Here is a 21,847-nt window from a genome sequence, read left to right as displayed (position 1 = left end):
GTCTTTAGTGTTTGTGTGTTTTTGTCACTGTTGTATAGGCAAGAATTTCCCTTGATGGTTACAAAAAGAATTAATTAGATTTTTGTCCATGACAAGAGGGTTCATATAGAGCCAATGTATTCAGTTCAGATAGAGAAAATCTCCTCATGGCAAGGTCTCAGTTATAATAATGTCTTCTTTTTAATCAGTGCAATATACAACTGGCTGAAATAATTCTATTCAATTCTTTATTTGTATAGCGCAAAACATACATTATCTCAAGGCACTGTACAAAGACAACGTAATGGAGAGCAGAGAAACCCAGGAAGAGATCGCTGACAGAATCAGACTCAAAGATGTGAGGCCATCTGCCGAGACAGGTTGCGGTGAAAGGAAAAAATGGGGGACAGAGGAGAGGTGGGGGACAGAAAGGGGGGAGAGAAAGGACAAGAGAGAGGTGAGGTAGAAACAGGAGAAACAGACCAGGAGCAGATATACAACAATACTATCAATGTAACTATATATTTGTAGGTTTTCACAATAAACAAGATAGATTATGAGATGACTAATGACTCATTTTTAGATTTGATTTATTCATTTATGATAAAATATTCAGTCCATCGTCAGTCATAACATAACATAATATAACGTGATATAATACAACAATAACAGTAAGATTAAAGTGCAGAATAATATGAGAAGTGCTATGTGCTGGAAGAAAAGTTGTAAATTAAATTCACTAAAGAGTCCAGACTATTCTTAGTCTTTGTTTCTGGTGTTAAACTCCCCTTTTCTTCTTCTTTATTCGTAAAAGTGGAACTTGCGTTCTACGACTGCTAGTCATTGATGTCATAAGGGAATGAAATAACCCATCATACTGTATGCTCCTGACTTTTAAATCATTTAAAGTCATTTAAAGTCATTTAAATCCAAAAAAACACAAGAGCATTAGTTGAGTTGAAGGAGTGGATTAACCTGTGAGTGTATTGGGTTTTTTTTACATTATCCACAAATGCCTGCCAGGCATCCAAATCCTCTGAGGATAAAACAAATAATATTGTATTTTTATTTATAATATTGGCACAAACATTAAAGACTGCAACTTGAGTCCTTTTATCTCATAAGTCACATACTGCAGTTATTGTGTTAAAAAGTCTGTTTTAACAGGATGTGTATGTTATACATTAAATTCAGTGGAGTTAATTTAAGCCGCTGGAAGAAATTGGTGTGAAATTAAAGTGTCAAATCAGCCACATTTGTTCAACATACACTGTTGTGCTCCTATAGAAATGTGACAGGCGTAACACGACGACCGCTCATTGTTCCAAGTTCAAATTCACCCACTTATCAGCCTTCTGCTGTGTAAATACTCCTCCGTCATTTATGCAAACCTGAAAACCTCAACCTGCTCAGTCTCAAATATATATACTGCATGAATGTCAAGAGGGTCGTACAAGAGGGAGCGTCACAAGTGGCAATCGTGAAGAAGACGAAGAGATGAGTGTCGGCTCGAGTTTACGTCAAGAGGACAGTCCCTGGTGTCTCTCTGAGTATCATGTCCACTGGACCTTTCACCTGCTGACAATTCAGATGAGAAGAACTGTCTCTCATGTGACCGAGAGGTTACCGTCTCCTCCTCACTGAGGGGTTGTTCGTCAGAGCACAGGTGAAAGAGAAATTATTATTAACAACACAGCTTCCAGTTTTTTGTTATTTGTCTGTCAGAAGAAGAGAATAGAGAGGAGTTGTCTCATTAACATGTTAAACTGAAGGTCACGCAGAGAAGAGAACAGAGAACATTATTCCTTTAACGAAATAGACAGCTTTTGCACATACTGTCTAAAAATAATCTGCACATTGTGTCACATTTATACTGTACTTTATCTCTGCTCCTTATCTTAACATATTTTGTCCTACCTTATTTAATGATCTTATCTTATTTTAACACCTTACCTCATCTTATTATCTTTCTCATCTCATTAATCTTAACATATTTTGGCCCGTCTTATTTTAGTTTACTTTGTCCTATCTTATTTAAACATATTTTATTATTATCTAACTTTACTTTATCTTACCTTAACACCTCATTGCATATTTCATCTTATCTTATTTCATCTCATTTATCTTAACATATGTTGTCCTTATTGTAACATATTGTATCCTATCTCATTTTATCTTATCCTTTACAACAGTAAAGTATACATTCACTCTCCTCTCCATGCAGCAGATCTCAAACACACGCACACACACTCTTTCAAAACGTAACAAAGAAAAAACAGAACAGAGACAGATGGAGCATAAACAACAGGGGGAGAAAGGGATGAGAGTGACAGAGAAATTGTCTTGCGGAGAAATCATTTAGATGAGGATCTTATGCAATTGTTGCATAACAGATTCAATTATGATGCTGTTGAGCGGGATAATTGCCACATTAAATGCTGAGTCAAATGTGAAACTTGAGCCCTGCGTAGAATCAAAGGTTACCCTGTTCAAACATTGAGGACGATTGTGTTAAGCACCATACCTTGGCTTTTTCACGTTGCAATTATTTATTTAAGGAATAAAAGGTTTGAAACTATGGACGCAGACTTTGTGATTTAAGAAGTCTCTGTCTTTATGAAAACAGCGATGATTAAAGTAACAAATGGTATAAAGAAAAATGTCTTTTTACAGCCACACAACCTTCATAATTTACAATAAACTATGACTCTTCAATAAAACAAGCTTTCTTACACTGCGTGACTGTGTCATAATAATAATAAAAGTTGTATGAACATTTGCAGAAGCAACACACACAAGTGTGAATGTGTGAATGTGTGAGTCATCGCCTCCTCAGTGAGTAAACCAGGAGCAGGAAAATAAATAATCGCTCTCTGATTTCTACTACTGGGAGAATATTAGAGTCTGCTGCTTCTGCTGCTGCTTATTCTGCCTCTGCTACTTCTTCTGCTTCTTCTTCTGCTTCTGCTGCTTCTACATCTTCTGCTGCTGCTTCTATTGTTTCTTTTTCTAGAGCTGCTGCTGCTACTGCTGCTTCTTCTGCTTCTGCTTCTTCTGCTTCTGCTTCTGTTGCTTCTTCTGCTTCGTCTGCTGCTGCTTCTACATCTACATCTTCTGCTGCTTCTATTGTTTCTTTTTCTAGAGCTGCTGCTACTGCTGCTTCTCCTGCTTCTGCTTGCTGCTTCTGCTTCTGCTGCTGCTTCTACATCAACATCTTCATCTTCTGCTGCTGCTTCTATTGTTTCTTTTTCTAGAGCTGCTACTTCGACGGCTGCTTGCTCGTCTACTGCTTCTACTGTTTATTCTTATAGTGCTGCTGCTGCTTCTTCTGCTTCTGCTTCTCCTGCTTCTGCTTCTGCTGCTTCTTCTGCTTCGTCTGCTGCTGCTTCTACATCTACATCTTCTGCTGCTGCTTCTATTGTTTCTTTTTCTAGAGCTGCTACTGCTGCTGCTTCGACGGCTGCTTGCTCGTCTACTGCTTCTACTGTTTATTCTTATAGTGCTGCTGCTGCCGCTGCTGCTGCTGCTTCTGCGGAATGAGTGATTGTTAATGAGAGTGGCAGTGAGGTCACAGCTCTGGGCAGGTGGTGTCAGAGCATAGCCAAGGTAAGACGTCAGCACATCAGTCACATCGCGGCATTCATCAGCAGCAGATTTTCCATGAGAGTGAGAGAACTCTGCTCTAGATAAGTTTTGTTGATTGGCACGCCCATATTTATTTCATTTATATAGACTGAGATAGACAATAAAACACGGATGAATTCACCTCTGTGAGCCTTTACTTTGGTTGTGCACTTTAGATATGAAGGGATGTTTTAATAAAAAGTCAAATGAGACAGGAGTTTTTATTTAAGTTGGTGAATTGTGTGTTTTTTCATTTCATATTATTTTATTATAGTACAGGTAAGGAGTAATAGTGACAGTGAAATTAAAATGCACACACACTACAAAGAAGTGCTCGATGATCTGGCTCCGCCCTCTTTAAAAGGGTTCATCTTTATGCTCAGACAACGGGAGAGAGCTGGTCTATGAAATTTGACAGATTGACCTTTTCTGTGAGAGAAACAACTTTTGGTATGAACAAAAATATCAGAGCTTTTAAATCTTAGATTATAGTCATGGCTGAAATCATCTGTACAATCAGATGTCTCTTGGAAATAGAGCAGTGGGATCTGAAAAAAAAAGAGGGGATTAACGGACGGATTCTTTGTATAGCTGTGGGAAGTTTGGGGCACTGGAGAGTGAGAGTGCAGCAGAGGGACGATGAGAGCAGGGAGGAAAAGCTTGTTATGGATCCTGCATGCTCTGTTTACTCACCCCCACCTGCGTCCTCACCCTCCCACTGTCATGTCTCTTTCAACACATCAAAACGAACAGCACAGCGCAGCATCCAACTCCTTTTCCTCCAGTCCATTTTTAGATCCACCTCCGCGTGTGTGCAAAAAAGAAAAGAAAAAAGCAGAAGAAAGAAAGAAAGAAACATCACATGGCATCTAAATCAGCCAGGCCAACTCAGAGCCCAGTCAGTCTTGTCAGCTGACATGAGCCAGTTTCAACAGTCTGGTTCCTTTAAAAGCTATAAAGTAAATAAACATGTATATAATTCCCTGATACACACTATAAGTGTGCAATGGTTCAGTTAACATTATGTAAATCTGTGTGTGGGAAAATAACAATAATCACCTTTATGGAAATCTGGAAATTTGTCAAACAGTCAAATAAATAGACAGTGAAGATGATGGAGAGATCCACGTCCCATATGTAGAACAAATCAGGGTTTCCTGCACGGATCGGGTTTCAAAAACACAACCTTGCCTAGTCTCCATCTCTCCTCAATCTTCCTCTCTCCTACCCCACCCAGTCGAGGCAGAATTTCTCTCTCCACAGTCACTGAAGTGTTTGCTCTTTGTGTGAACTGCTGTGTCTCTTTATAATAACTGTAAGGTCGTGACCTCACCATGTAAAGTGCCTTAAGATAATTACATGTAATGGAATGGCACTATAATACATATGAAATTGAATTGAATTTCCCTGCGGTTCTCACATCTCCAGTGGACACTGTTTTTCAAAACTAAAACAAATTCTCATGATGAATCAAAGTGTCCAGCATTTGCTGCCCCCCTGTGGCTGGAGGATCATCGTCATTTCCTTCAAAGTCTGTGTCAAAGTTTGTGGGGAAAAAGCAGAACTGCTGTAATGAGGGAGTCCATGGTGAGCGGACGACGCAGAGATGAAAAGATAGATTTGCTGCAGCTCCACATGATCCCGCTTCACTGAGCAACTGCAACAGAAGGTGCTGAACTATTATATACCCCCTGATGTGGAGGACTAAAGACTACACAGAGAACTAGACTGAGTCCTACTGTAGCTACATGCACTGTTGTTGTTTTAATGTTTGGACAAAAGAAAAGCCTAAAAACAGAGACAGCTTGAGCTGCTTTAGCTCATAACATTGATATTGGCTTGATTTCATGGCCTTGGTGTGATGCAATTGGCTCATCTGTTTGTTTTGCCAGTCATTATAGTATGCAAGAGGATTATGGCCACATTTTAAAATATTATTATGATCTCAGACTTCAGAAGTCAGACATTCCTGACCATGTAAAATTAAAAAAGTCAGAGTTCTGAAATTTAAGTCATAATTAATTCTGAATTCAGAGATTAAAGTAAAGTCAGAGTTTTCACGTTTTTTTTTTCAGAATTCTGACTTAAAAAAAGGAATTCAGGCCAGGTGAACACAGTGTCAGTGTGAACTTTGACCTGCTGTTATTGCTGTTTAATTGTTTATATTGTCTTTGTTATTTCCTCTAGAGTGTCCTTAGGTGTTCTGAAAGGCACTTAGAAATAAAATGTATTGTTGTTGTTATAAGTGAAATAAGTGTTATAATACATTGAGAAGCCATGAGTTGTATGTGTGTACTTGCCGTACGGCTCCATCTAGTGTTGACTATATGTAATTACAAGTCTCACATCTACAGACTTGTTAAGTGTTCACATGCGTAATCATACGTTACGTCGAGATTACCGTTGAAATGAGCGGTTCAAATGATAACAGGCGAGTCTCGGTTTACAATTTCAGGCGAAATTCTGCGTGCGGGAGATTTTAATCAGTTTGCGCATGCGCACTGCAGGCGCCGGGATTGTTTGTGTTGTGGTCCTGGGGAAATGGACTGGACGAGCAGACACATACAGCAACGAGACTAAACGCTGCTCAGGTAAAAAAAAAACAAAAAAAAAAACAATAAAAAAACAAAACGCTAAATGACGGTTGACAGTTTCTAATGTGTGTCACTTCTGTGTAGCTGCTGATAGCTGTTAGCAGCGCTGCTTTAGCTGAGGGACCGTTACATGCTAAATGCTAACTGGTGTTAGCTCACCTTGCAGTTACGTGTTTGCACCTGCTGTCCACCTCACGCCTGACAATCTCGGCTGTAGATGTTGTATTTTATTATGTAACCGTGTTAAGGTTAGCTAATGCACGTTAGCTTGTCTCTGAATACAGTTAGGTCGTGGACAGATAAGCCCGTTATGTGGGTTTTTGATCTAATTTGGTCTAACTGCAGAAAAAGCAGTGAAATGTGCCCCCTTTTTCTGCGTTTTCACAAATAGGTCAAATGTTTCACAAATCAGAGTCAGTGTTTTGAAGAATCTTCAGCCTCTCTGAGACAATCGAGTCCAGGTTTGACAAGTCTAGGTACAGGGTTTTTTTTATCTGGACCTGATCCAATGTGGTCTAATGATTTATTTCTTATATGGGTCAAAATAATTAGTATGTCGTGTTAATTGACGGTGTTAAATTGTCTATTTCAGAACGGTTTAAAAGCTAATTTATGGAGCACTTTTCAAGCACAAATGCAGATTGAAGTGCTGTACGTGAGCGTTTAAAGAGCAACACAGAGACAGAAAAGTAAGAAATCAGTACAAAGTTTAAAAATCACAATACGAAAAGAAAAACCTGACTGTATCCAACACTGCAGCACTGCAGGTTGTCAGGTGGGATGTTGGAAAAACAATCATGTCACTTGGTTCCCAGCTGCGGGGAGTATTTCATGATTTGACACTTGTGTTAGTACAGTTTCATCTTACACAGTTTATCCTCTTATCGCCGCAGTCTAGTAATAGGTTTAGTGTTTCCCTCTGTCAGTCAAATCTTTTAGTGATGATTCAAACACACAGCTGCTTGTAATTTGGAATGTAAATTAGATTGTGCTGCTGCTGCTGCTGCACTCACTGTCAATGAGTCTAATCAAGACATTTAGTGCTTGAGGAATCTTAAAGGAATAAAGGACTCTTTCTCGTTTGATTGATGAGGTCTTTGAAAGGAAGTGCTGTTGCCAATATTCCTCTCCACGCTTCATTTCAGATCTTGTGCCTTGTGCTTTTTCTCGGAGTGTGTCTGCTCCTTCTTTAAAAACTCCTTCCTCACAGTGACCTTGCCTTGGCCCACGAGAAGACAAAGCCATGGGGAACACGAGCAGTGAGAGGGCTGCGATGGGCCATGGCGAGAAGGCTCACCGGAGGGACAGCCGAGGAATGAAGGAGGGAGAGAGGCCAAAGATCCTGATGGACAGTCCCGAAGATGCTGATATATTTCATGGTGAAGATATGAAAGTAAGTTGTGTTGACGCTATTTACACATAATGTCACTGTCGAAACTAGAGATTTGTCTATTATTATATAATCAATGTCCTGGTTAGGGCTGATTTTTCAGCTTCTTAAATGTGAGTATTTTCTGGTTTCTTTTGCTTTTAAGAAATCATTGAAATCAGAATCATTTTACCATGATTTCAAGGTTTGGGAAACACAATATCAACATTTTTCAACTCTTTCTGACATTTTACGAAACCAAACAAGTACTCGATTAATCAAGGAAAATAATGCCAGATCTCTTGAGTTTTGTCTGTCACTTTTTTTTAATGATACTCTTATATTTAATCGGTTAGAGGGGGGAAAGAAAAACCGGCTGCCCTGATTCCCTGATGTTCAGCATCAGCCATAAAAAGAGTCACAGACAAACTATGTGAAGGCTCTGTCTGCACCAAGTCTCATGCAAAACAAAAAACGTGACCACATTTGTAATGTTGTTTTTATTTTTCAGGCTCCTTTAGAGAAAGATGAGTTTCTTGCATGGCAGCAAGACTTAGAAGCTGACGATAAAGTGCCAACTTTAGACCGACCGACCGTCTTTCGCTGGATTGGAGATGGTAAGGAGGTCTACCTCTCTGGATCCTTCAACAACTGGGCCAACAAGATTCCCCTTACTCGAAGGTGAGGCCATTTATCATTATTATTATTATGAAAATAACGTATAAAAGTTGTGAAAAGCATCTGGTAGAGAGGATGTGTTCAGCCAGCATGACGTCGAGCTGTGGACGTGGACTTTATGGAGTCGTAGACTCATTAGGATCACAGTTACACACCAGCCTGTTGCTTACACAACACACTCACAGTTTTCTCTGTAAGTCGTCTTCCCTGGAATTATATCACACTGTCCATCTGTCGCAGCAAAATATTATCACAAGATCCGGCTTCCAGAATTCCTCAGTACTTGATCAGAGTTTTTTTACGACACCCCTGCACACCGTACATACTCCAGTTAATAGGGCAATCAAACATTATATCCTAGATTGCACGCCATAAGCACCAGCATGTTACACCCAAGTGCATTGATGCATATATAGGTCTAGAAAATGTTGAAAAATGTTGTTTCCCATGTTTTCAAAATTCAAAGGTATTTAGATTTTATTCCTTTCTTAGTTTTATTGAGCAAAGAAATCAGAAATTTTTCACTTTTTAAGATGCAGAAAAAAACCAGGGAGCAGAAACAACTCAACTCAAATATCAAAATAGTTGACGATTCTTTTTTACATTACATTACATTAAAAATTGAAAAAATTTGAAATGGTTCTATTCTTTCAATTTGATTTATTATCACCTGAACAGTCCGATGATCTGTTTTTATTACCAATATTTTACGCTGGTCATGTGCTTGTGCGCCGCTGACTTTTGAATCTTGCCTTTGCAGCAAGAAGATTAAAGAAAATTGGACCCTCTAAATTGACCGTAATTGTGAGTGTGAGAGTGAATGGTCCCTGCGATGGACTGGCGAACTGTCCAGTGTGTGACCCCCGCCTATCGCCCTATCTCAGCTGAGGCACAGCTTCCCCCGCGCCCTCCTGTGGAGGATAAAGCAGTAGAAAATGGATGTTGTCACTGTTTTCAGGAGACATCAATACTCCACAACGGATGTGAGGGATGAATATTAGTTTATTCAATTACTTTACTTTACTTTACGTGGTGCTCATATTACCACAAGGTGGCAGCAGCATGTATGTGATTAGTGGGCTGCATGTGTATTTGCCGAAGGGATGACATTTTTCTTGAAAGCTGCTCCTCTACGCTGTAGTCGCCACAGATGGGATAGAATTTACCAGCCTGCATCTTGAATGCATCTCATGGATGCTGCTCTTTTTCCCAGCTCACAGCTGAACATCACTGTCACCCACTGGAGTTGATTGTTTGTTTTCATGGAGTGAAGACTCATCCTCCGACAATATTTTGTCACAGGAGAAACACAGTTCTGTCACGGACACTCCAGAAATTAAAATGCCCATTTCCTGAGAAGTCTGCATATTAGAGCTATAAATAAAAACCATCAATTAGAAAGATAAATCCACATGTTTAATGGTTTTTACACCAAGTTTTATGATTCACAGAAAAGTTGTGAATCATAAAACTCTCTCTGTCCCTCTCGCTCTCTGAAGTCAGAACACCTTTGTGGCCATCGTGGATCTGCCTGAGGGGGAGCATCAGTACAAGTTTTATGTGGACGGCCAGTGGACCCATGACCCAGCTGAGGTCAGCAGTTTATTAATCACAGTCATCTGAGTGATACTTGCATGAGAACTCGCTGCCACAAGATATTACAGTTAAAGCAGCAATATTTTAAAAACAATATAACGTACTGGGAAGTGAGTATTAGAAACATTTCTTGACAGTTTAACATTTTCTGGACGCGTAATACGTTTGAGCTTTACTTGTGACATTGACTGTGTCTTGTGCTTCCTCACAGCCGATCACCACCAGTCAGCTCGGCACCGTCAACAACATCATCCAGGTGAAGAAAACCGACTTTGAGGTGTTTGATGCTCTGATGGTGGACTCGCAGAAATGCTCTGACATGTCAGGTGAGTTCAAATGCACTGATGCAGACCAAGTACAGGTTTGAGAAGCAGATTCTTGTTGTGTTGTGTGCTAGGGTTTCTACATCAACACTCCTGTGTCACCCTCGTTAGACCTCTCCAGTTCTCCTCCTGGACCTTATCATCAGGACGCCTATGTTCCAAAACAGGAGGAGAAGTTTAAGTCTCCGCCCATACTCCCGCCACATTTGCTGCAGGTCATCCTCAACAAAGACACCGGGATTTCTGTAAGTGTTTAATAAAATAATCCAGGTTCTTTCTTGAAACTGTAACTGTTATTCCTGTTCCAAAGTTAAAAGCATATTCAAAACCAGACTTTGTTACTCAGGTCCAAATAGTCACGTTTGTCCCATGTAAGTGCTGAATGACCGGATGTTTTTCCAGCAGGAGATTTCACTTGTGAAACTTTCCCCAGTCGTCACGTTGTGTTCTCAGTCAAACTCCGACCTGTTTGCAGTCGTCCTGCTTTATTACAGCAATGTTTTCTGTTCTTTATTTTGTTTTCATCTTCTTTTTCCTAGTGTGACCCAGCTTTACTCCCAGAACCCAACCATGTCATGCTCAACCACCTCTACGCTCTCTCCATTAAGGTAATGGATCTCCATTAACTGACACGCGGTCAGTGTGTGCTGTGCCGTTTCCTGCCGCTGAAATGTCAGCGGCAATGAACACCTGTGTTATTTGTGTTGTTCGAGGAGCTGAGGGACAGAAATTTGACAGAGAAAAACAAACGTGATGTGCATTGGTTAGCGAGGAATTTATTAATCTGAGCCCCACGTGAGTTTGTAAGTGAATAGTACTTAAAAAACGAAATGTTAGAACTGGTCCAATGGATTGTTCCAGTGTAATTCTATGGGTCCTTTAACCCTCTTATAAACATCTTGATATCCAGGCTGCCTGGATTTATTTTGATTTCATGGCTGTAGAATTGTTAAAAAAATGTTCAATGAGTGAGTGAGTGCTTCTACCTGCCCACACCTCTGTGTATTTCAGCTGTAGAACACAGAAACGTGTCTGTTGAGCTAATGTTTGTTGTTTGTCATGCAGGACGGCGTGATGGTGCTCAGTGCGACACATCGCTACAAGAAGAAGTATGTCACCACTTTGCTGTACAAGCCTATATAAGACTTGGATGAATTCTGTCCCAGTGTGTTAACTGTACACAGAGTGTACAAAATATTAGCTCCGCCTGTTCTCAAATCAAATGAATCCGGACTCGTATCCGTCATGATCCTGATAAATCCTCGTCCTGGCTTGAAGAAGTGACTCTGAATGAGGTTGATGAAAGAGATTCAAGGTTAAAAACAATGTTCAAGATCTTGGAAGCTCTTAATCCAAGTTTATATTCTTCCTAAAAATAAAACAAATGTTGCCGCCTTAGATTAAAGAACACCTATAGACTTTATTTTTGAATGCGGAACTAACTAAGGCTCCGACAATGTCGTCCAAACACATGTCAAAAAAATGACATGTCAGAGGAGGAAACTACAGAGAGAGAGAACATTGACTGGAAACACACAGATCTGACGCGATATCTCGTACACTCACTGTTTGCTCTGCTGTTGTATACGTACGTACTTGCTCAGTTCCTCGTGTTCTTCATCCTCTGCCTTTACTCCTGCACTGACTGCTCTCTGTAGTAAGCAGTAGTTTATATTATTATAATAACAATAATAATAGGTAATAAGCTCAGTAGACATAGCGTGGCATTATTGAGCAGGTAGGACACTGTGTCTATATTTAAAACACTCCCACACACACAGTGCTGGGGGAATGGACTGACAGACCTCAGCCGAATGTGACTGCCGCTGTGTTTCCTCGCGGCCGCGGAGACGACAGCGGCACGATCGAGAATGTGAATCGCAGAAGGAAAAAACTGCATTAGTTCTGTCACTGTTTTCTATTTAACCTGTTCATCTTTACATAGTTAAGCAGATGACTTTATTTATTATCATGTGTGAAGAATCTTTAGTTTTTTTTTATTTCTTTCTACTCTGGTTCATAGTGTGGTTTGTTTTGTCGCCAAAACGTCTCGTCATGGTATTTACAGTTGTGGTTTTTACCATTTCAGTTGCTAGCTGTCTTAGCAAAAAAAAAAAAGTAGGACTAAGGCCGGAGATAATAGCTCTTAAAGTTTAAAATAAAAAGTGAAAAATATACGGCCAAGACGTGCATCAGACTGTCTAAAGCAATTACTGCTTGATCCAGCAGAGGGCGCTGTGAGTGACAGCCCTCAGATGTGAGACTTCCCTACAGACAAAATGAATTAATCACTTTTTTGTCTCTAGCGTACGGAGGCCACCGTAGTTCCCTGACCATGCTTTATTATACATATGCAGTTTCACCATTAGATGTCACTAATGCTCACGCACTGTACCTTTAACTCCACCACACGACATGGCTGCCTTGCATTGGTGTGTGTGTGCACGCATGTCCTCAGAAAGACATTTAACGTGTCCACAAAATGCAATACTGTCATAAACAGTAGGGGCAGCATTGAGGGGGCATTAACGAGTCATGACTGTTTGTGTGTTTGTTTTTTTATTGTTTGAGTCATTTCTAAACTTAAAGAACACAAGATTCATTTACATACGGCAAGTACATCATTTGGGTTTTGTGGGGGTGCCCCCTAGTGGAAGAAGTGCTGTGCTTACTGAGGACTCTTGACCACACAGCAAGTACATTAAAATAATTGTTAGTTTTGTACTTTTTTGTTGTTGAATGTAAACACAGTCGTCGTGTAAAAACCACTGATGCTTTGATGCTTTGACTGATCTTGTACACTTTAAGCGCAGAATCATTCCAGAGCCTGGTTTGTATTCGCAGAAACCGCTTCAACATTGTCACCAGCAAAAATAGTTGTGGCGACCCCCGAAAGAACGGGGAGGAGGCGTCGCTGACGGCTCACGTCATCAATATCATCACGATTCATCCGTTACTAATCGATTTCTGAATGAATCGTCGGCTATTCTGACAATCTGCGTAATCGGAGTGTCTTTCATAACAATTGAAGCGCTCTCAGTTTTGAGCGTCTTAAAAGTGGAGATTTTCTGGTTTCTTTGCTCCACGTAACAGAAATGATTAGAACTGAATATTGAGAACATCATCATTTTGAGGTTTGTCATCGATGTGTACACTCCCATTCCCTACTTTGTCAAATAAATATCAATTTTTGGTTTTTAATTGAATGAAATGGATACATTGCTGAAGGTCTTTTAAAGGAGCAGTGACCAAGATTTGCTTGAAGAACCACAACACTGACAAAGGGACGTCGTAGGATCATGTGTTACACAAGAGTTGGGGTTTTTTTAAAGTGAAATCAATATAATTATTGTTAAATTATGCTGTGTAGTAACGATTATTACCACAAGCCAATATTTAATGCCATGATGTGGTGGCTGTATCTCTTCTCTGTCACTGTCTCTCTCGTGTTTTTGTTACAGCTGTTGACAAAATAATTAATTTTTTTCTTTCTTCAGTTTATTTTTTTTATAACTTGCAGCACCATTAAAAATGTGACTTAAAAAGGTATCTGTATTAAAAGTATATATTATACTACACATTCAATGTTGTGTGGGTTGTTTTTGTGTGTGTGTGTGTTCTTTGGGGGCAAACATTATGTCCTCAACCATAATTTGCATGTAGGGAAGTCAACACTGAGGGCGGTCCCACCCTTTCTGTCAACCTCAACCATGTGTGGCCCCCGGCCACACGTGTGGTGGTTAGCACTCTCGCCTTGCAGCGAGAAGACCCGGGTTCGAGCCCCGGTTGGAACAAGGGCCTTTCTGCATGGAGTTTGCATGTTCTCCCCGTGTGTGCGTGGGTTCTCTCCGGGTTCTCCGGCTTCCTCCCACAGTCCAAAAACATGCAATGTGGGGAATAGGTAAATTGGACACTCTAAATTGACCATAGGAGTGAGTGTGAGAGTGAATGATTGTTTGTCTCTATCTGTGTGTGGCCCTGCCACTGGCGAACCTTCCAGGGTGTACCCCGCCTATCGCCCGATGTAGCTGAGATTGACCCTCTGGTGGAGGATAAAGCGGTTAGATGATGACTGACTGACCGCCTGAGGGTTTGTTTGTCTTGTCTTGTGTGTGTGTGTGTGTGTGTGTGTGTGTGTGTGTGTGTGTGTCTTACGAGTACTGCATAAAAGTAGGACTTGGGTTTAGAGATGTGTAGATGAGTGGAGAGCAGCAGTGAGGAGAAACAAGATCACAGACTCGCAGAATGAAAACCTTCCAGACTCTGATCCTCGTGGCTGTGGTGGGCCTCTCTCTTGGTGAGAACATGGATGTGAGCAGACGCATAAACAGCCATCTTCATTTATACTAATATTGATATTAATACTAATACCAGTGGATGTTACGGTTGCCTCTCTTCCTCTCTGTAAAATGGGATGTTTTGTTTGTAGTCTGCTGAACGTGGTCCCTCCTCTGTGGCTCTTTGTGAGGTTTTTCCTTCACTCGACTATAACTGAAATTGACTTGACTTGTTCCACCTTGTTGCTTCTCCAGCCCACATAAGGAACAAGAGGTCAATCCCCCAGTTCATGGAAATGATCGCCTGTGTGATGCCAGAGGGTCGGACTGTTATGGAGCACAACAACTATGGTTGCTACTGTGGCTATGGAGGCCAGGGAACACCTGTGGATGACATGGATAGGTCATGATTCTGTCACGCTGCTTTATATCAAAGCAACATGGATGTCGTTTCAGTCTGTTTGAAAACATGCCTTTTTAAACCTGTAGGTGCTGCCAAGAACATGACAATTGCTACGAAAACACAAGGTCGATGGTTGATGGTTGTCACCCTATTTTCGACAACCCTTACACCGAGTTGTACAGCTTCTGCTGCAAACGCAATGTGATCACCTGCGGCTGTGAGTACACACAATCCACTCCACACTTTGGACGTATAAACCTCAAATCATGTTGCTTGTATCTCATAGTTATGAGATACAAGCAACATGATAGTAGCTCATAATTATGACTCAGTATCTCAGAATTATGACTTAGTATCTCATAATTATGACTTGGTATCTCATAATTATGACTCAGTATCTCATAATTATGACTCAGTATCTCATAAATATGACTCAGTATCTCATAATTTTGACTCAGTATCTCATAATTATGACTTAGTATCTCAGAATTATGACTCAGCAGCTCAGGTGTATGAGCTGCTGAGTCATAATTTTGAGATAGCTTCTTGTTAAAATGACTTAGCATTGCATAATTATTAGATTACTTTTGCAGAATTATGACTCAATACTGAAATACCAGCAGCAAAACACCACCTCCTACAGGATGACTGTCAGGGATTATTTTTGGTTTAATCTGTCATACTATTTATTAGGAAAATGTGGCATACTCTACCTTTGACCAGTGTGCTCCTCCGTCCTTTCCCTTTCCGCAGGTGGAAACGACAACTGTGAGGCGACCCTCTGTGAATGTGACAAGAAGGCCGCTGAGTGTTTTGCCAGAACACCAATCATCGAGAAATACAAGGACATGTCCAGAGAAAACTGTTAGGAGAGTCCGACAAGATCTGCATAATGTGTTCTGGTTGATGTCTGTATAGTCGATCTGTAATGTCATCACCATCCTACTGAAAAGCTCTTTGTTGCTGAAGCTTTGTCTTATCTGAATAAAAATGATGCAGTCATCGCTCACACAGGCTGGATAATGCGTTTCAATCATTTCTTTTCGGGTATCTTTTATATTTGGGGACAGAGCGAATGGTTGTTTTTCTCTATGTGACCCTGGATTTGTGATGGAAGGGCAATGAATGAAGGAATGACTGGATATCAAACTGCAGTCTCACCCTTAGATGCCACTCATTCTTACCAGACACTTAAAAATCCTTAAAAATGAATGTAGTCCATGGTCAAGTCAAATAGGAACTGTGTGTATATTAAATAGCCATCAGGGGGCGATTCTGCCGGTTGGAAAAATAATAATAATAATATAATGTTTTAACAGCTTCAGAGTCATTGTTGCCTGTCTCCGCTCTCCTACTGTTAGTGAAAACCCAGTGATGCAAGATCAGGGATGCTGACCCGGAGTCCTTGTGGAGACCCGGGTCTGGGTAGAAACACAAATAAATGCTTCAAATATAAAAAACATGTACTCAAAAACTGTAGGGGGACAAAAAAAATCTGAAAGTGTGCGGTACACGAGAAACCAAAAGTGCTTTAACCCTTAGAACACACACAAGTTAGGCTGCTTTTTATCTTAAATTCTTTTTTTCAGCACAACCTTTTATTAAACAACCATGTTTAATTTTCTAATTTTCTTTATGAACATACCTGGGCAAATATTACTCAACAACATGTCAAAATCGGTCATAGTTCAAAGTTCGCTTGGCTCATTTTTAGGAAAAAAAAAAAAGAAAAACTGACTTTTGTAAAGCCTGACGATGTGACCAATAAACACACACCCCCAGGATGTCAATATATGGCAGTGGTTCAGTGTGACAAGTATTGAATCAATATTAGAACAACCGTTTCACTTTTCTTTCAATAATTTGTTGTGCAAATAACATTTTTTCTTTAGCAATGCAAATAACCTCAATATTGTTTGTGAGAAAGCAATTTTCAAACAAAATTATGAAATGTGCAATTATAACTATAATAGTGTCATTTTTTTAAAACAATAAATACATTTGGATAACAAAGAATACTAAACCAATATCAATAATTTGCTGTGTAAATAACAACAAACAATTTGCAATCAATACAAATGCTGTCCCCTGCCAATGTTTTCCTCATGAATCATTGTTCCGTTCGGCTGCACAGTTTTCTTTTTGCCTCTGTCAGAAACTTCTCTATATTCCAAACCTTGGCCCTTTCTCAATACTCAAGTATGCAAGGATATACTTGTGTACTTGGGAAGTATATAATTGAAAAGTACGCCTGGAGTACATACCTGCCAAGTACGGGAGTACACAAGTAACAGCGGAGTACTTCCTTGTTCTACTGTTTGAATTGTCTGTTTAAGACTCATTAGCGCCACCTACAGTGTTCATAAATGAACATATGAAATACTTTCAATAAATGCATATATATAGTTATTATTTTCACATTTTAAATATTTAACTTCATTTATTCATTTATTTTTATTAAAATATACAGTACAATGTGGAAATAGATATATTACAGCATTGCAGAGTGTGTGTGTGTATATATATGTCCAGATTTCTGCTGGCTGGTCTTTCCAGCTCAATGCTCCTTTCTGGAAAGGGTAACCAGAACAAGTACGGCGGGCACAACTCGACTGTCTTTCTGAAGGTTTATTCCACATACACAGTTAAGCAGACGTCAGTTAGCAGTTAGACAGTGATCAGCTTGAAGTTAGTTAGTTAGACAGCATCTTGTTAGGTTGTAAAACCGACCAACAAGTCGTACAGGTTCTGAAGATAGATACAATGAACAAATAAATAGAATGAAAGACAAATAGCTTTGCCTGCTAGAAAGTTCTACAATATATATATGTACATATTATATTTAAATACAGATACAATGACCGTGCGACTTATATATAAATCTAAAATTCAAAGTTAAAATAACTAAAACATTAATAATATACAAACTTTCAAACTGTCTGGTCAAAACATTTACATTAAAAACAAAATAACACGTCAACAATGAATCTATGGATCACACCAAGCATATAACCACATGTTTGAATTCTAAATGAATCATTTCTGGCCTCAAATGATCTTAAAACTGCGTTCGGGACAGAGAAAAATATTTACTTCAGGTTTATATTTGTTCCGCCTGCTAAACATTAGTTAGGACTTTAAAAAAAAAACTCCACATCTACATCCTGAACGCAGAAAGCCTCCACATCTTCCACCGCCGACTAAAAAGACATTTCTTCCGACTCTACCTCAACTAAGACGACGACAAAAAAATAAAAATAAAAATAAATCACTTGCTTATGCATCGCACTTATGACTAGCACTTTATAGTTTGGCTTACTTGAAGTTCTTACTTACTTCTAGCTTTTGTTTGTACCCAAATCTTTGGATAAAAGCGTCTGCTAAATGACATGTAATGTAATGTAATGTAATGTAAAAACAGAACTCGCGCCCCCCCGGAAAATCTCCATTCCCCCCCAGGGGGTCCTGCCCCACAGCTTGAAAAAGGCTGATATGAGGATTTGTGTATTAGGACATTTAAATGACACTTCAGTGGACACCTGTCTCATTGACTCCATGCAGTGCCAGTCATCTCACAAAATAAAAATACCCAGTATACTTCATACATACAGCTGGACATGTGGATACTCTTGTGAAGTTACACAGTGGCATGCAGGCCGATAACATAGGTTAGGTTAGTATGTCGTCCAAAATTAGACAAAAAAGTCATAGGTTAGTATGTCGTCCAAACTTCAGATACACAGCTCCCCCTCTGTCACGGTGGATGCTCTGCATCTCAGCAGCTACAACGAGAGTAGTTCTTCTTCTTCTGCGGTTAAATGTACGCAACCGGATGTGCCCGGACTAGTGCCCGCACCAGGAGGCGCTACGGTGGTGAGAGGAGTGGTGAGGATTTTTGATGACGACATCAAATTAAGGAAGTGCCGATCCGCTTCGCAGAGCCCAGGAAAACAATACAACACTATTTTCTCAGCTAAAATGATTTGACAGCAAATATTTAAACACAAAGGTATTTTCCTGTGTGGTAATGAAGTCAGAGGAGATATTTTCGCCACTTTACAGGTTTTCAATCTCAAAAAAATGACACATTTTTAGAAAAAATATTTTTTTATTTCATTATTTTTTATTTAGCACATCATCTCAATTAACGGTTGTTTCTTTCTTTTTGACTTCAAATTTCAAGCCAATAACTGAAGAGCCTGAAGAGCCCAGGGAGTATGGTCAGAAGTAGCCCCCAAGCGGCGACTCCACTGGTTGCATAAAGAACTTAATTTAAATCAAAGTGTAGGGGGAAAATAAGCTTCTTCTTCTTCTTCTTCTTCTTCTTCTCACTTGCTATGTAAATTTTTTGCAGGTTTCAAGTCGTCGTCGGCGTGATGTTTGTCAAAAGACGTTTGATAACCTTAAGGTTATACAACACGGTCATAACACTGATAACAAGTCTTGTTTTATTGCTAACTGCCGTTTGCTTTGCCTTTTATTTCTGTTTCCTCAGGCCACGACGACGCATGCTCGACGTTCGCCTGCGATTGTGACAAGAAGGCTGCAGAGTGCTTCTCCAAAGTGACCTACGTGCACGAGCACAAGGACCTGCCCATCGAGCGGTGCCAGGGTTAAACCGGGCAGCGACGGGACATTAAACCAAACCACAACTTCACAGCTGTAATCTTCTCTTACTTTCCTCCAGAGCCATGACGACATGGTGTCCTAAAGACCTAAAGTGACCTTTTGCTTTCCTCTGATGTATGCAGGCGTAGACAGCACAATTTGCTATGAATTGGAACCATCTCAATAAAGATTATTTGTACTTGAAGGTGGTGGGGACTTTATTGTGCGCTACGCCTCAGAGTTCTTAAAATACACCAAATAAAAAGAGGTGGCTGTCACAGGTGCAGATTAACAAAATATATTAGAAGTATGATTATGTATATTAGCAACGACACAGTTGTTTTTGTTGTTAAAAGTGAATAATGGACATCTGTGTAAATGTATTACAGTGAAAAGACACGACATATGACATACGGCGAGTGGGATTTTTTTTTATTTGTTTGAATGTCAGCGTTCACACATCACGATACGTGTTGCCGCCAATGAACAGATGCCAGGGTGGAGCACGGCGGTGCTTTATAAAGAGAGCAGCGGAGCTCACAGAGAGAAGACATCTGCAGCTGAAGTTCTGACTGTCACGATGAAAACCCTCCAGGCTCTGACTCTCCTGGCTGTGGGCCTCTTTGTCGGTGAGTAGAATCTTGACCCGGAGCTGTTGACCTGCACGTGTGGTGGCTGATGCATTAAAAGAATTTCCTGATCTTCAGCCCAGGGTTCAGAGGAGAATTCACTCCACCAGTTCAGACAAATGATCCTGTGCGTGTTGCCGAACAGCTGGCCTATTTGGGACTACGCCGACTACGGCTGCTACTGTGGACTAGGAGGCTGCGGAACACCTGTGGATGATCTGGACAGGTTCTGATTCACTTAATGTGCTTATATACTAATGCAAAACAGTGAGCCGGTCTTTTGAACGGCTCTTTGAAAGGAACGGCTCCTCAAGATCCGGCTCCCTTCAATTGTTATCGTTTAATGTAGGGTCGGCAACCTTTGTGACATGGAGTGCCAGTTTGAAATGTTCTTCTCATCTAGTGTGCCATTATCAACAATAAGTTAAATTATGACACAAAAACATTTCCAATATACCTGGAATTTTATTCCATTCATAGAGCACATCTCAGTGCTGTATCCGCTCAACCTTAATAATAATCATTTTAAGAGAAAACATCACTGCATTTAATTAACATATTGCTCTGTCTGGAAACCAAACTGAGACTACAGTACCTTGTCTGAAAAGTGTGTCTTGTCAAACTTGCAGGTGCTGCCAAGTGCACGACAACTGTTACGGAGAAGCTGAGAAAGTGGCTGAATGCAACTTCTACCAATATCCTTACAACACGCTCTACAAGTACCAGTGTGACAAAGAAAACAAGACCATCACCTGCAACAGTGAGTCTCGCCCGACAACACCCCGAGAGCTTCCCGTTCACTCTTGAAACTTGAATTTCAACATTTAAAAAGGTAGTGTGGGGAAAACATTGAGCTCTCCATGTAAACGCCATCATTATCACCAAAGGGTTCAAATACAGCGATGCAAATATTATAATAAAGATTTAGCCCTGGTAAGAGCAAGATTGAATTTGCAGAGAATGATGCCCACTGAAAAATGTCACATGCCCCTGATGTCCTCAAACGGGCAGGAAACATTTAGGCTCTCGTTCTATTGCTAACCACCGTTTGCTCTCCGTTTCTGCTTCCTCAGGCGACAACGGTAAATGTGCGATGTTCGTCTGCGAGTGTGACAGGAAGGCTGCAGAGTGCTTCTCCAGATCTCACTACAATCCCAAACACAAGCACCTGCCCAAGGAGCGGTGCCATTGTTAAAGCTGGCAGCCATCATGTGCTTTTACGACACACTCACCTTTAAAGTGTCGTGATCTCTGAAGGGGGCGATTCCTCTTCCAGTAGATTAACCAAACTACAACTTTTCTGCTGTAATCTGCACCTACTTTCCTCCAGAGTCACGGTGTGAGCGACATTCTGGACCTTTTGTTTTCCCTCTGACATATTCAGGTGTTTTACCAAATGTCTACATTTCAATAAAAGAGCAGACAAAACGTTGGTTTATTGCATCATTTGTATTCTTGAACGGTCGACTTTGTAATGTTTTAACAGCTGTTAAGAGTCTGTCTCCGTGCTCCCTACTGTCTCCGTGCTAAAACCCAGTCTTGCAAGATCAGGGATGCTGACCCGGAGTCTTCTGAAAACTGTACTCCAAAACTGTAGGGGGAGCTCCATAGAGAAAAAGGACCACAAAAAAAAACAAAAAAACAGACCAATTCAAGGAAATGTTCTCAGTGGAATCACAAGCCTGACCGAGGGCTGTTCTGTACCAAACCGAACCATGACGTGCAATAGACAGGTAAACTCCACCCACACGGGTGGGACTGACGCCG

At 40.4% G+C, this 21,847-nt stretch overlaps 3 protein-coding genes across 6 annotated transcripts; all 3 read left to right on the top strand.

The window, feature by feature from the left end:
* Nucleotides 1–5,960: 5,960 nt before the first annotated feature.
* On the top strand, nt 5,961–13,364 carry prkab1a (protein kinase, AMP-activated, beta 1 non-catalytic subunit, a). Of its 4 annotated transcripts, none has more exons than XM_044012726.1 (8): nt 5,961–6,194; nt 7,408–7,590; nt 8,078–8,247; nt 9,744–9,837; nt 10,052–10,166; nt 10,275–10,408; nt 10,703–10,771; nt 11,229–13,364. In XM_044012726.1, the coding sequence occupies exons 2-8, from the start codon at nt 7,441–7,443 to the stop codon at nt 11,304–11,306; spliced, it is 810 nt and encodes a 269-aa protein (XP_043868661.1). In that variant the 5' UTR covers nt 5,961–6,194; nt 7,408–7,440; the 3' UTR covers nt 11,307–13,364. The 4 variants fall into 4 exon arrangements, with proteins under 4 accessions (XP_043868661.1, XP_043868662.1, XP_043868659.1 ...); XM_044012727.1 differs by having other exon boundaries at nt 7,371–7,590; XM_044012724.1 differs by having other exon boundaries at nt 5,962–6,194; nt 7,343–7,590.
* Nucleotides 13,365–14,352: 988 nt separating this feature from the next.
* LOC122758688 (phospholipase A2-like) lies at nt 14,353–15,854 on the top strand. The gene is made up of 4 exons (XM_044012971.1): nt 14,353–14,460; nt 14,696–14,843; nt 14,930–15,060; nt 15,597–15,854. The coding sequence occupies exons 1-4, from the start codon at nt 14,409–14,411 to the stop codon at nt 15,710–15,712; spliced, it is 447 nt and encodes a 148-aa protein (XP_043868906.1). The 5' UTR covers nt 14,353–14,408; the 3' UTR covers nt 15,713–15,854.
* A 3,625-nt stretch (nt 15,855–19,479) lies between these two features.
* LOC122758687 (phospholipase A2-like) lies at nt 19,480–21,514 on the top strand. Its single transcript, XM_044012970.1, has 5 exons — nt 19,480–19,505; nt 19,942–20,080; nt 20,159–20,306; nt 20,710–20,840; nt 21,154–21,514. The coding sequence occupies exons 2-5, from the start codon at nt 19,942–19,944 to the stop codon at nt 21,273–21,275; spliced, it is 540 nt and encodes a 179-aa protein (XP_043868905.1). The 5' UTR covers nt 19,480–19,505; the 3' UTR covers nt 21,276–21,514.
* Nucleotides 21,515–21,847: the final 333 nt, after the last annotated feature.

This window comes from Solea senegalensis, linkage group LG21, assembly GCF_019176455.1.
Source record: "Solea senegalensis isolate Sse05_10M linkage group LG21, IFAPA_SoseM_1, whole genome shotgun sequence".
Classification (NCBI taxonomy): domain Eukaryota; kingdom Metazoa; phylum Chordata; class Actinopteri; order Pleuronectiformes; family Soleidae; genus Solea; species Solea senegalensis.
Note: the sequence above shows the minus strand (reverse complement) of the source record. Positions and strands in the feature narration are given on the sequence as shown.

Bases quoted from the DNA above. Each gene is read 5' to 3' on its own strand.
- prkab1a (XM_044012726.1), top strand. From the start codon at position 7,441: ATGGGGAACACGAGCAGTGAGAGGGCTGCGATGGGCCATGGCGAGAAG. The intron at 8,248-9,743 runs GTGAGGCCATTT...CGCTCTCTGAAG, and splicing joins AAGATTCCCCTTACTCGAAG to TCAGAACACCTTTGTGGCCA. The intron at 10,409-10,702 runs GTAAGTGTTTAA...TCTTTTTCCTAG, and splicing joins ACAAAGACACCGGGATTTCT to TGTGACCCAGCTTTACTCCC.
- LOC122758688 (XM_044012971.1), top strand. From the start codon at position 14,409: ATGAAAACCTTCCAGACTCTGATCCTCGTGGCTGTGGTGGGCCTCTCT. The intron at 14,461-14,695 runs GTGAGAACATGG...TTGCTTCTCCAG, and splicing joins TGTGGTGGGCCTCTCTCTTG to CCCACATAAGGAACAAGAGG. The intron at 15,061-15,596 runs GTGAGTACACAC...CCCTTTCCGCAG, and splicing joins CAATGTGATCACCTGCGGCT to GTGGAAACGACAACTGTGAG.
- LOC122758687 (XM_044012970.1), top strand. From the start codon at position 19,942: ATGCCAGGGTGGAGCACGGCGGTGCTTTATAAAGAGAGCAGCGGAGCT. The intron at 20,307-20,709 runs GTTCTGATTCAC...TCAAACTTGCAG, and splicing joins CCTGTGGATGATCTGGACAG to GTGCTGCCAAGTGCACGACA. The intron at 20,841-21,153 runs GTGAGTCTCGCC...CTGCTTCCTCAG, and splicing joins CAAGACCATCACCTGCAACA to GCGACAACGGTAAATGTGCG.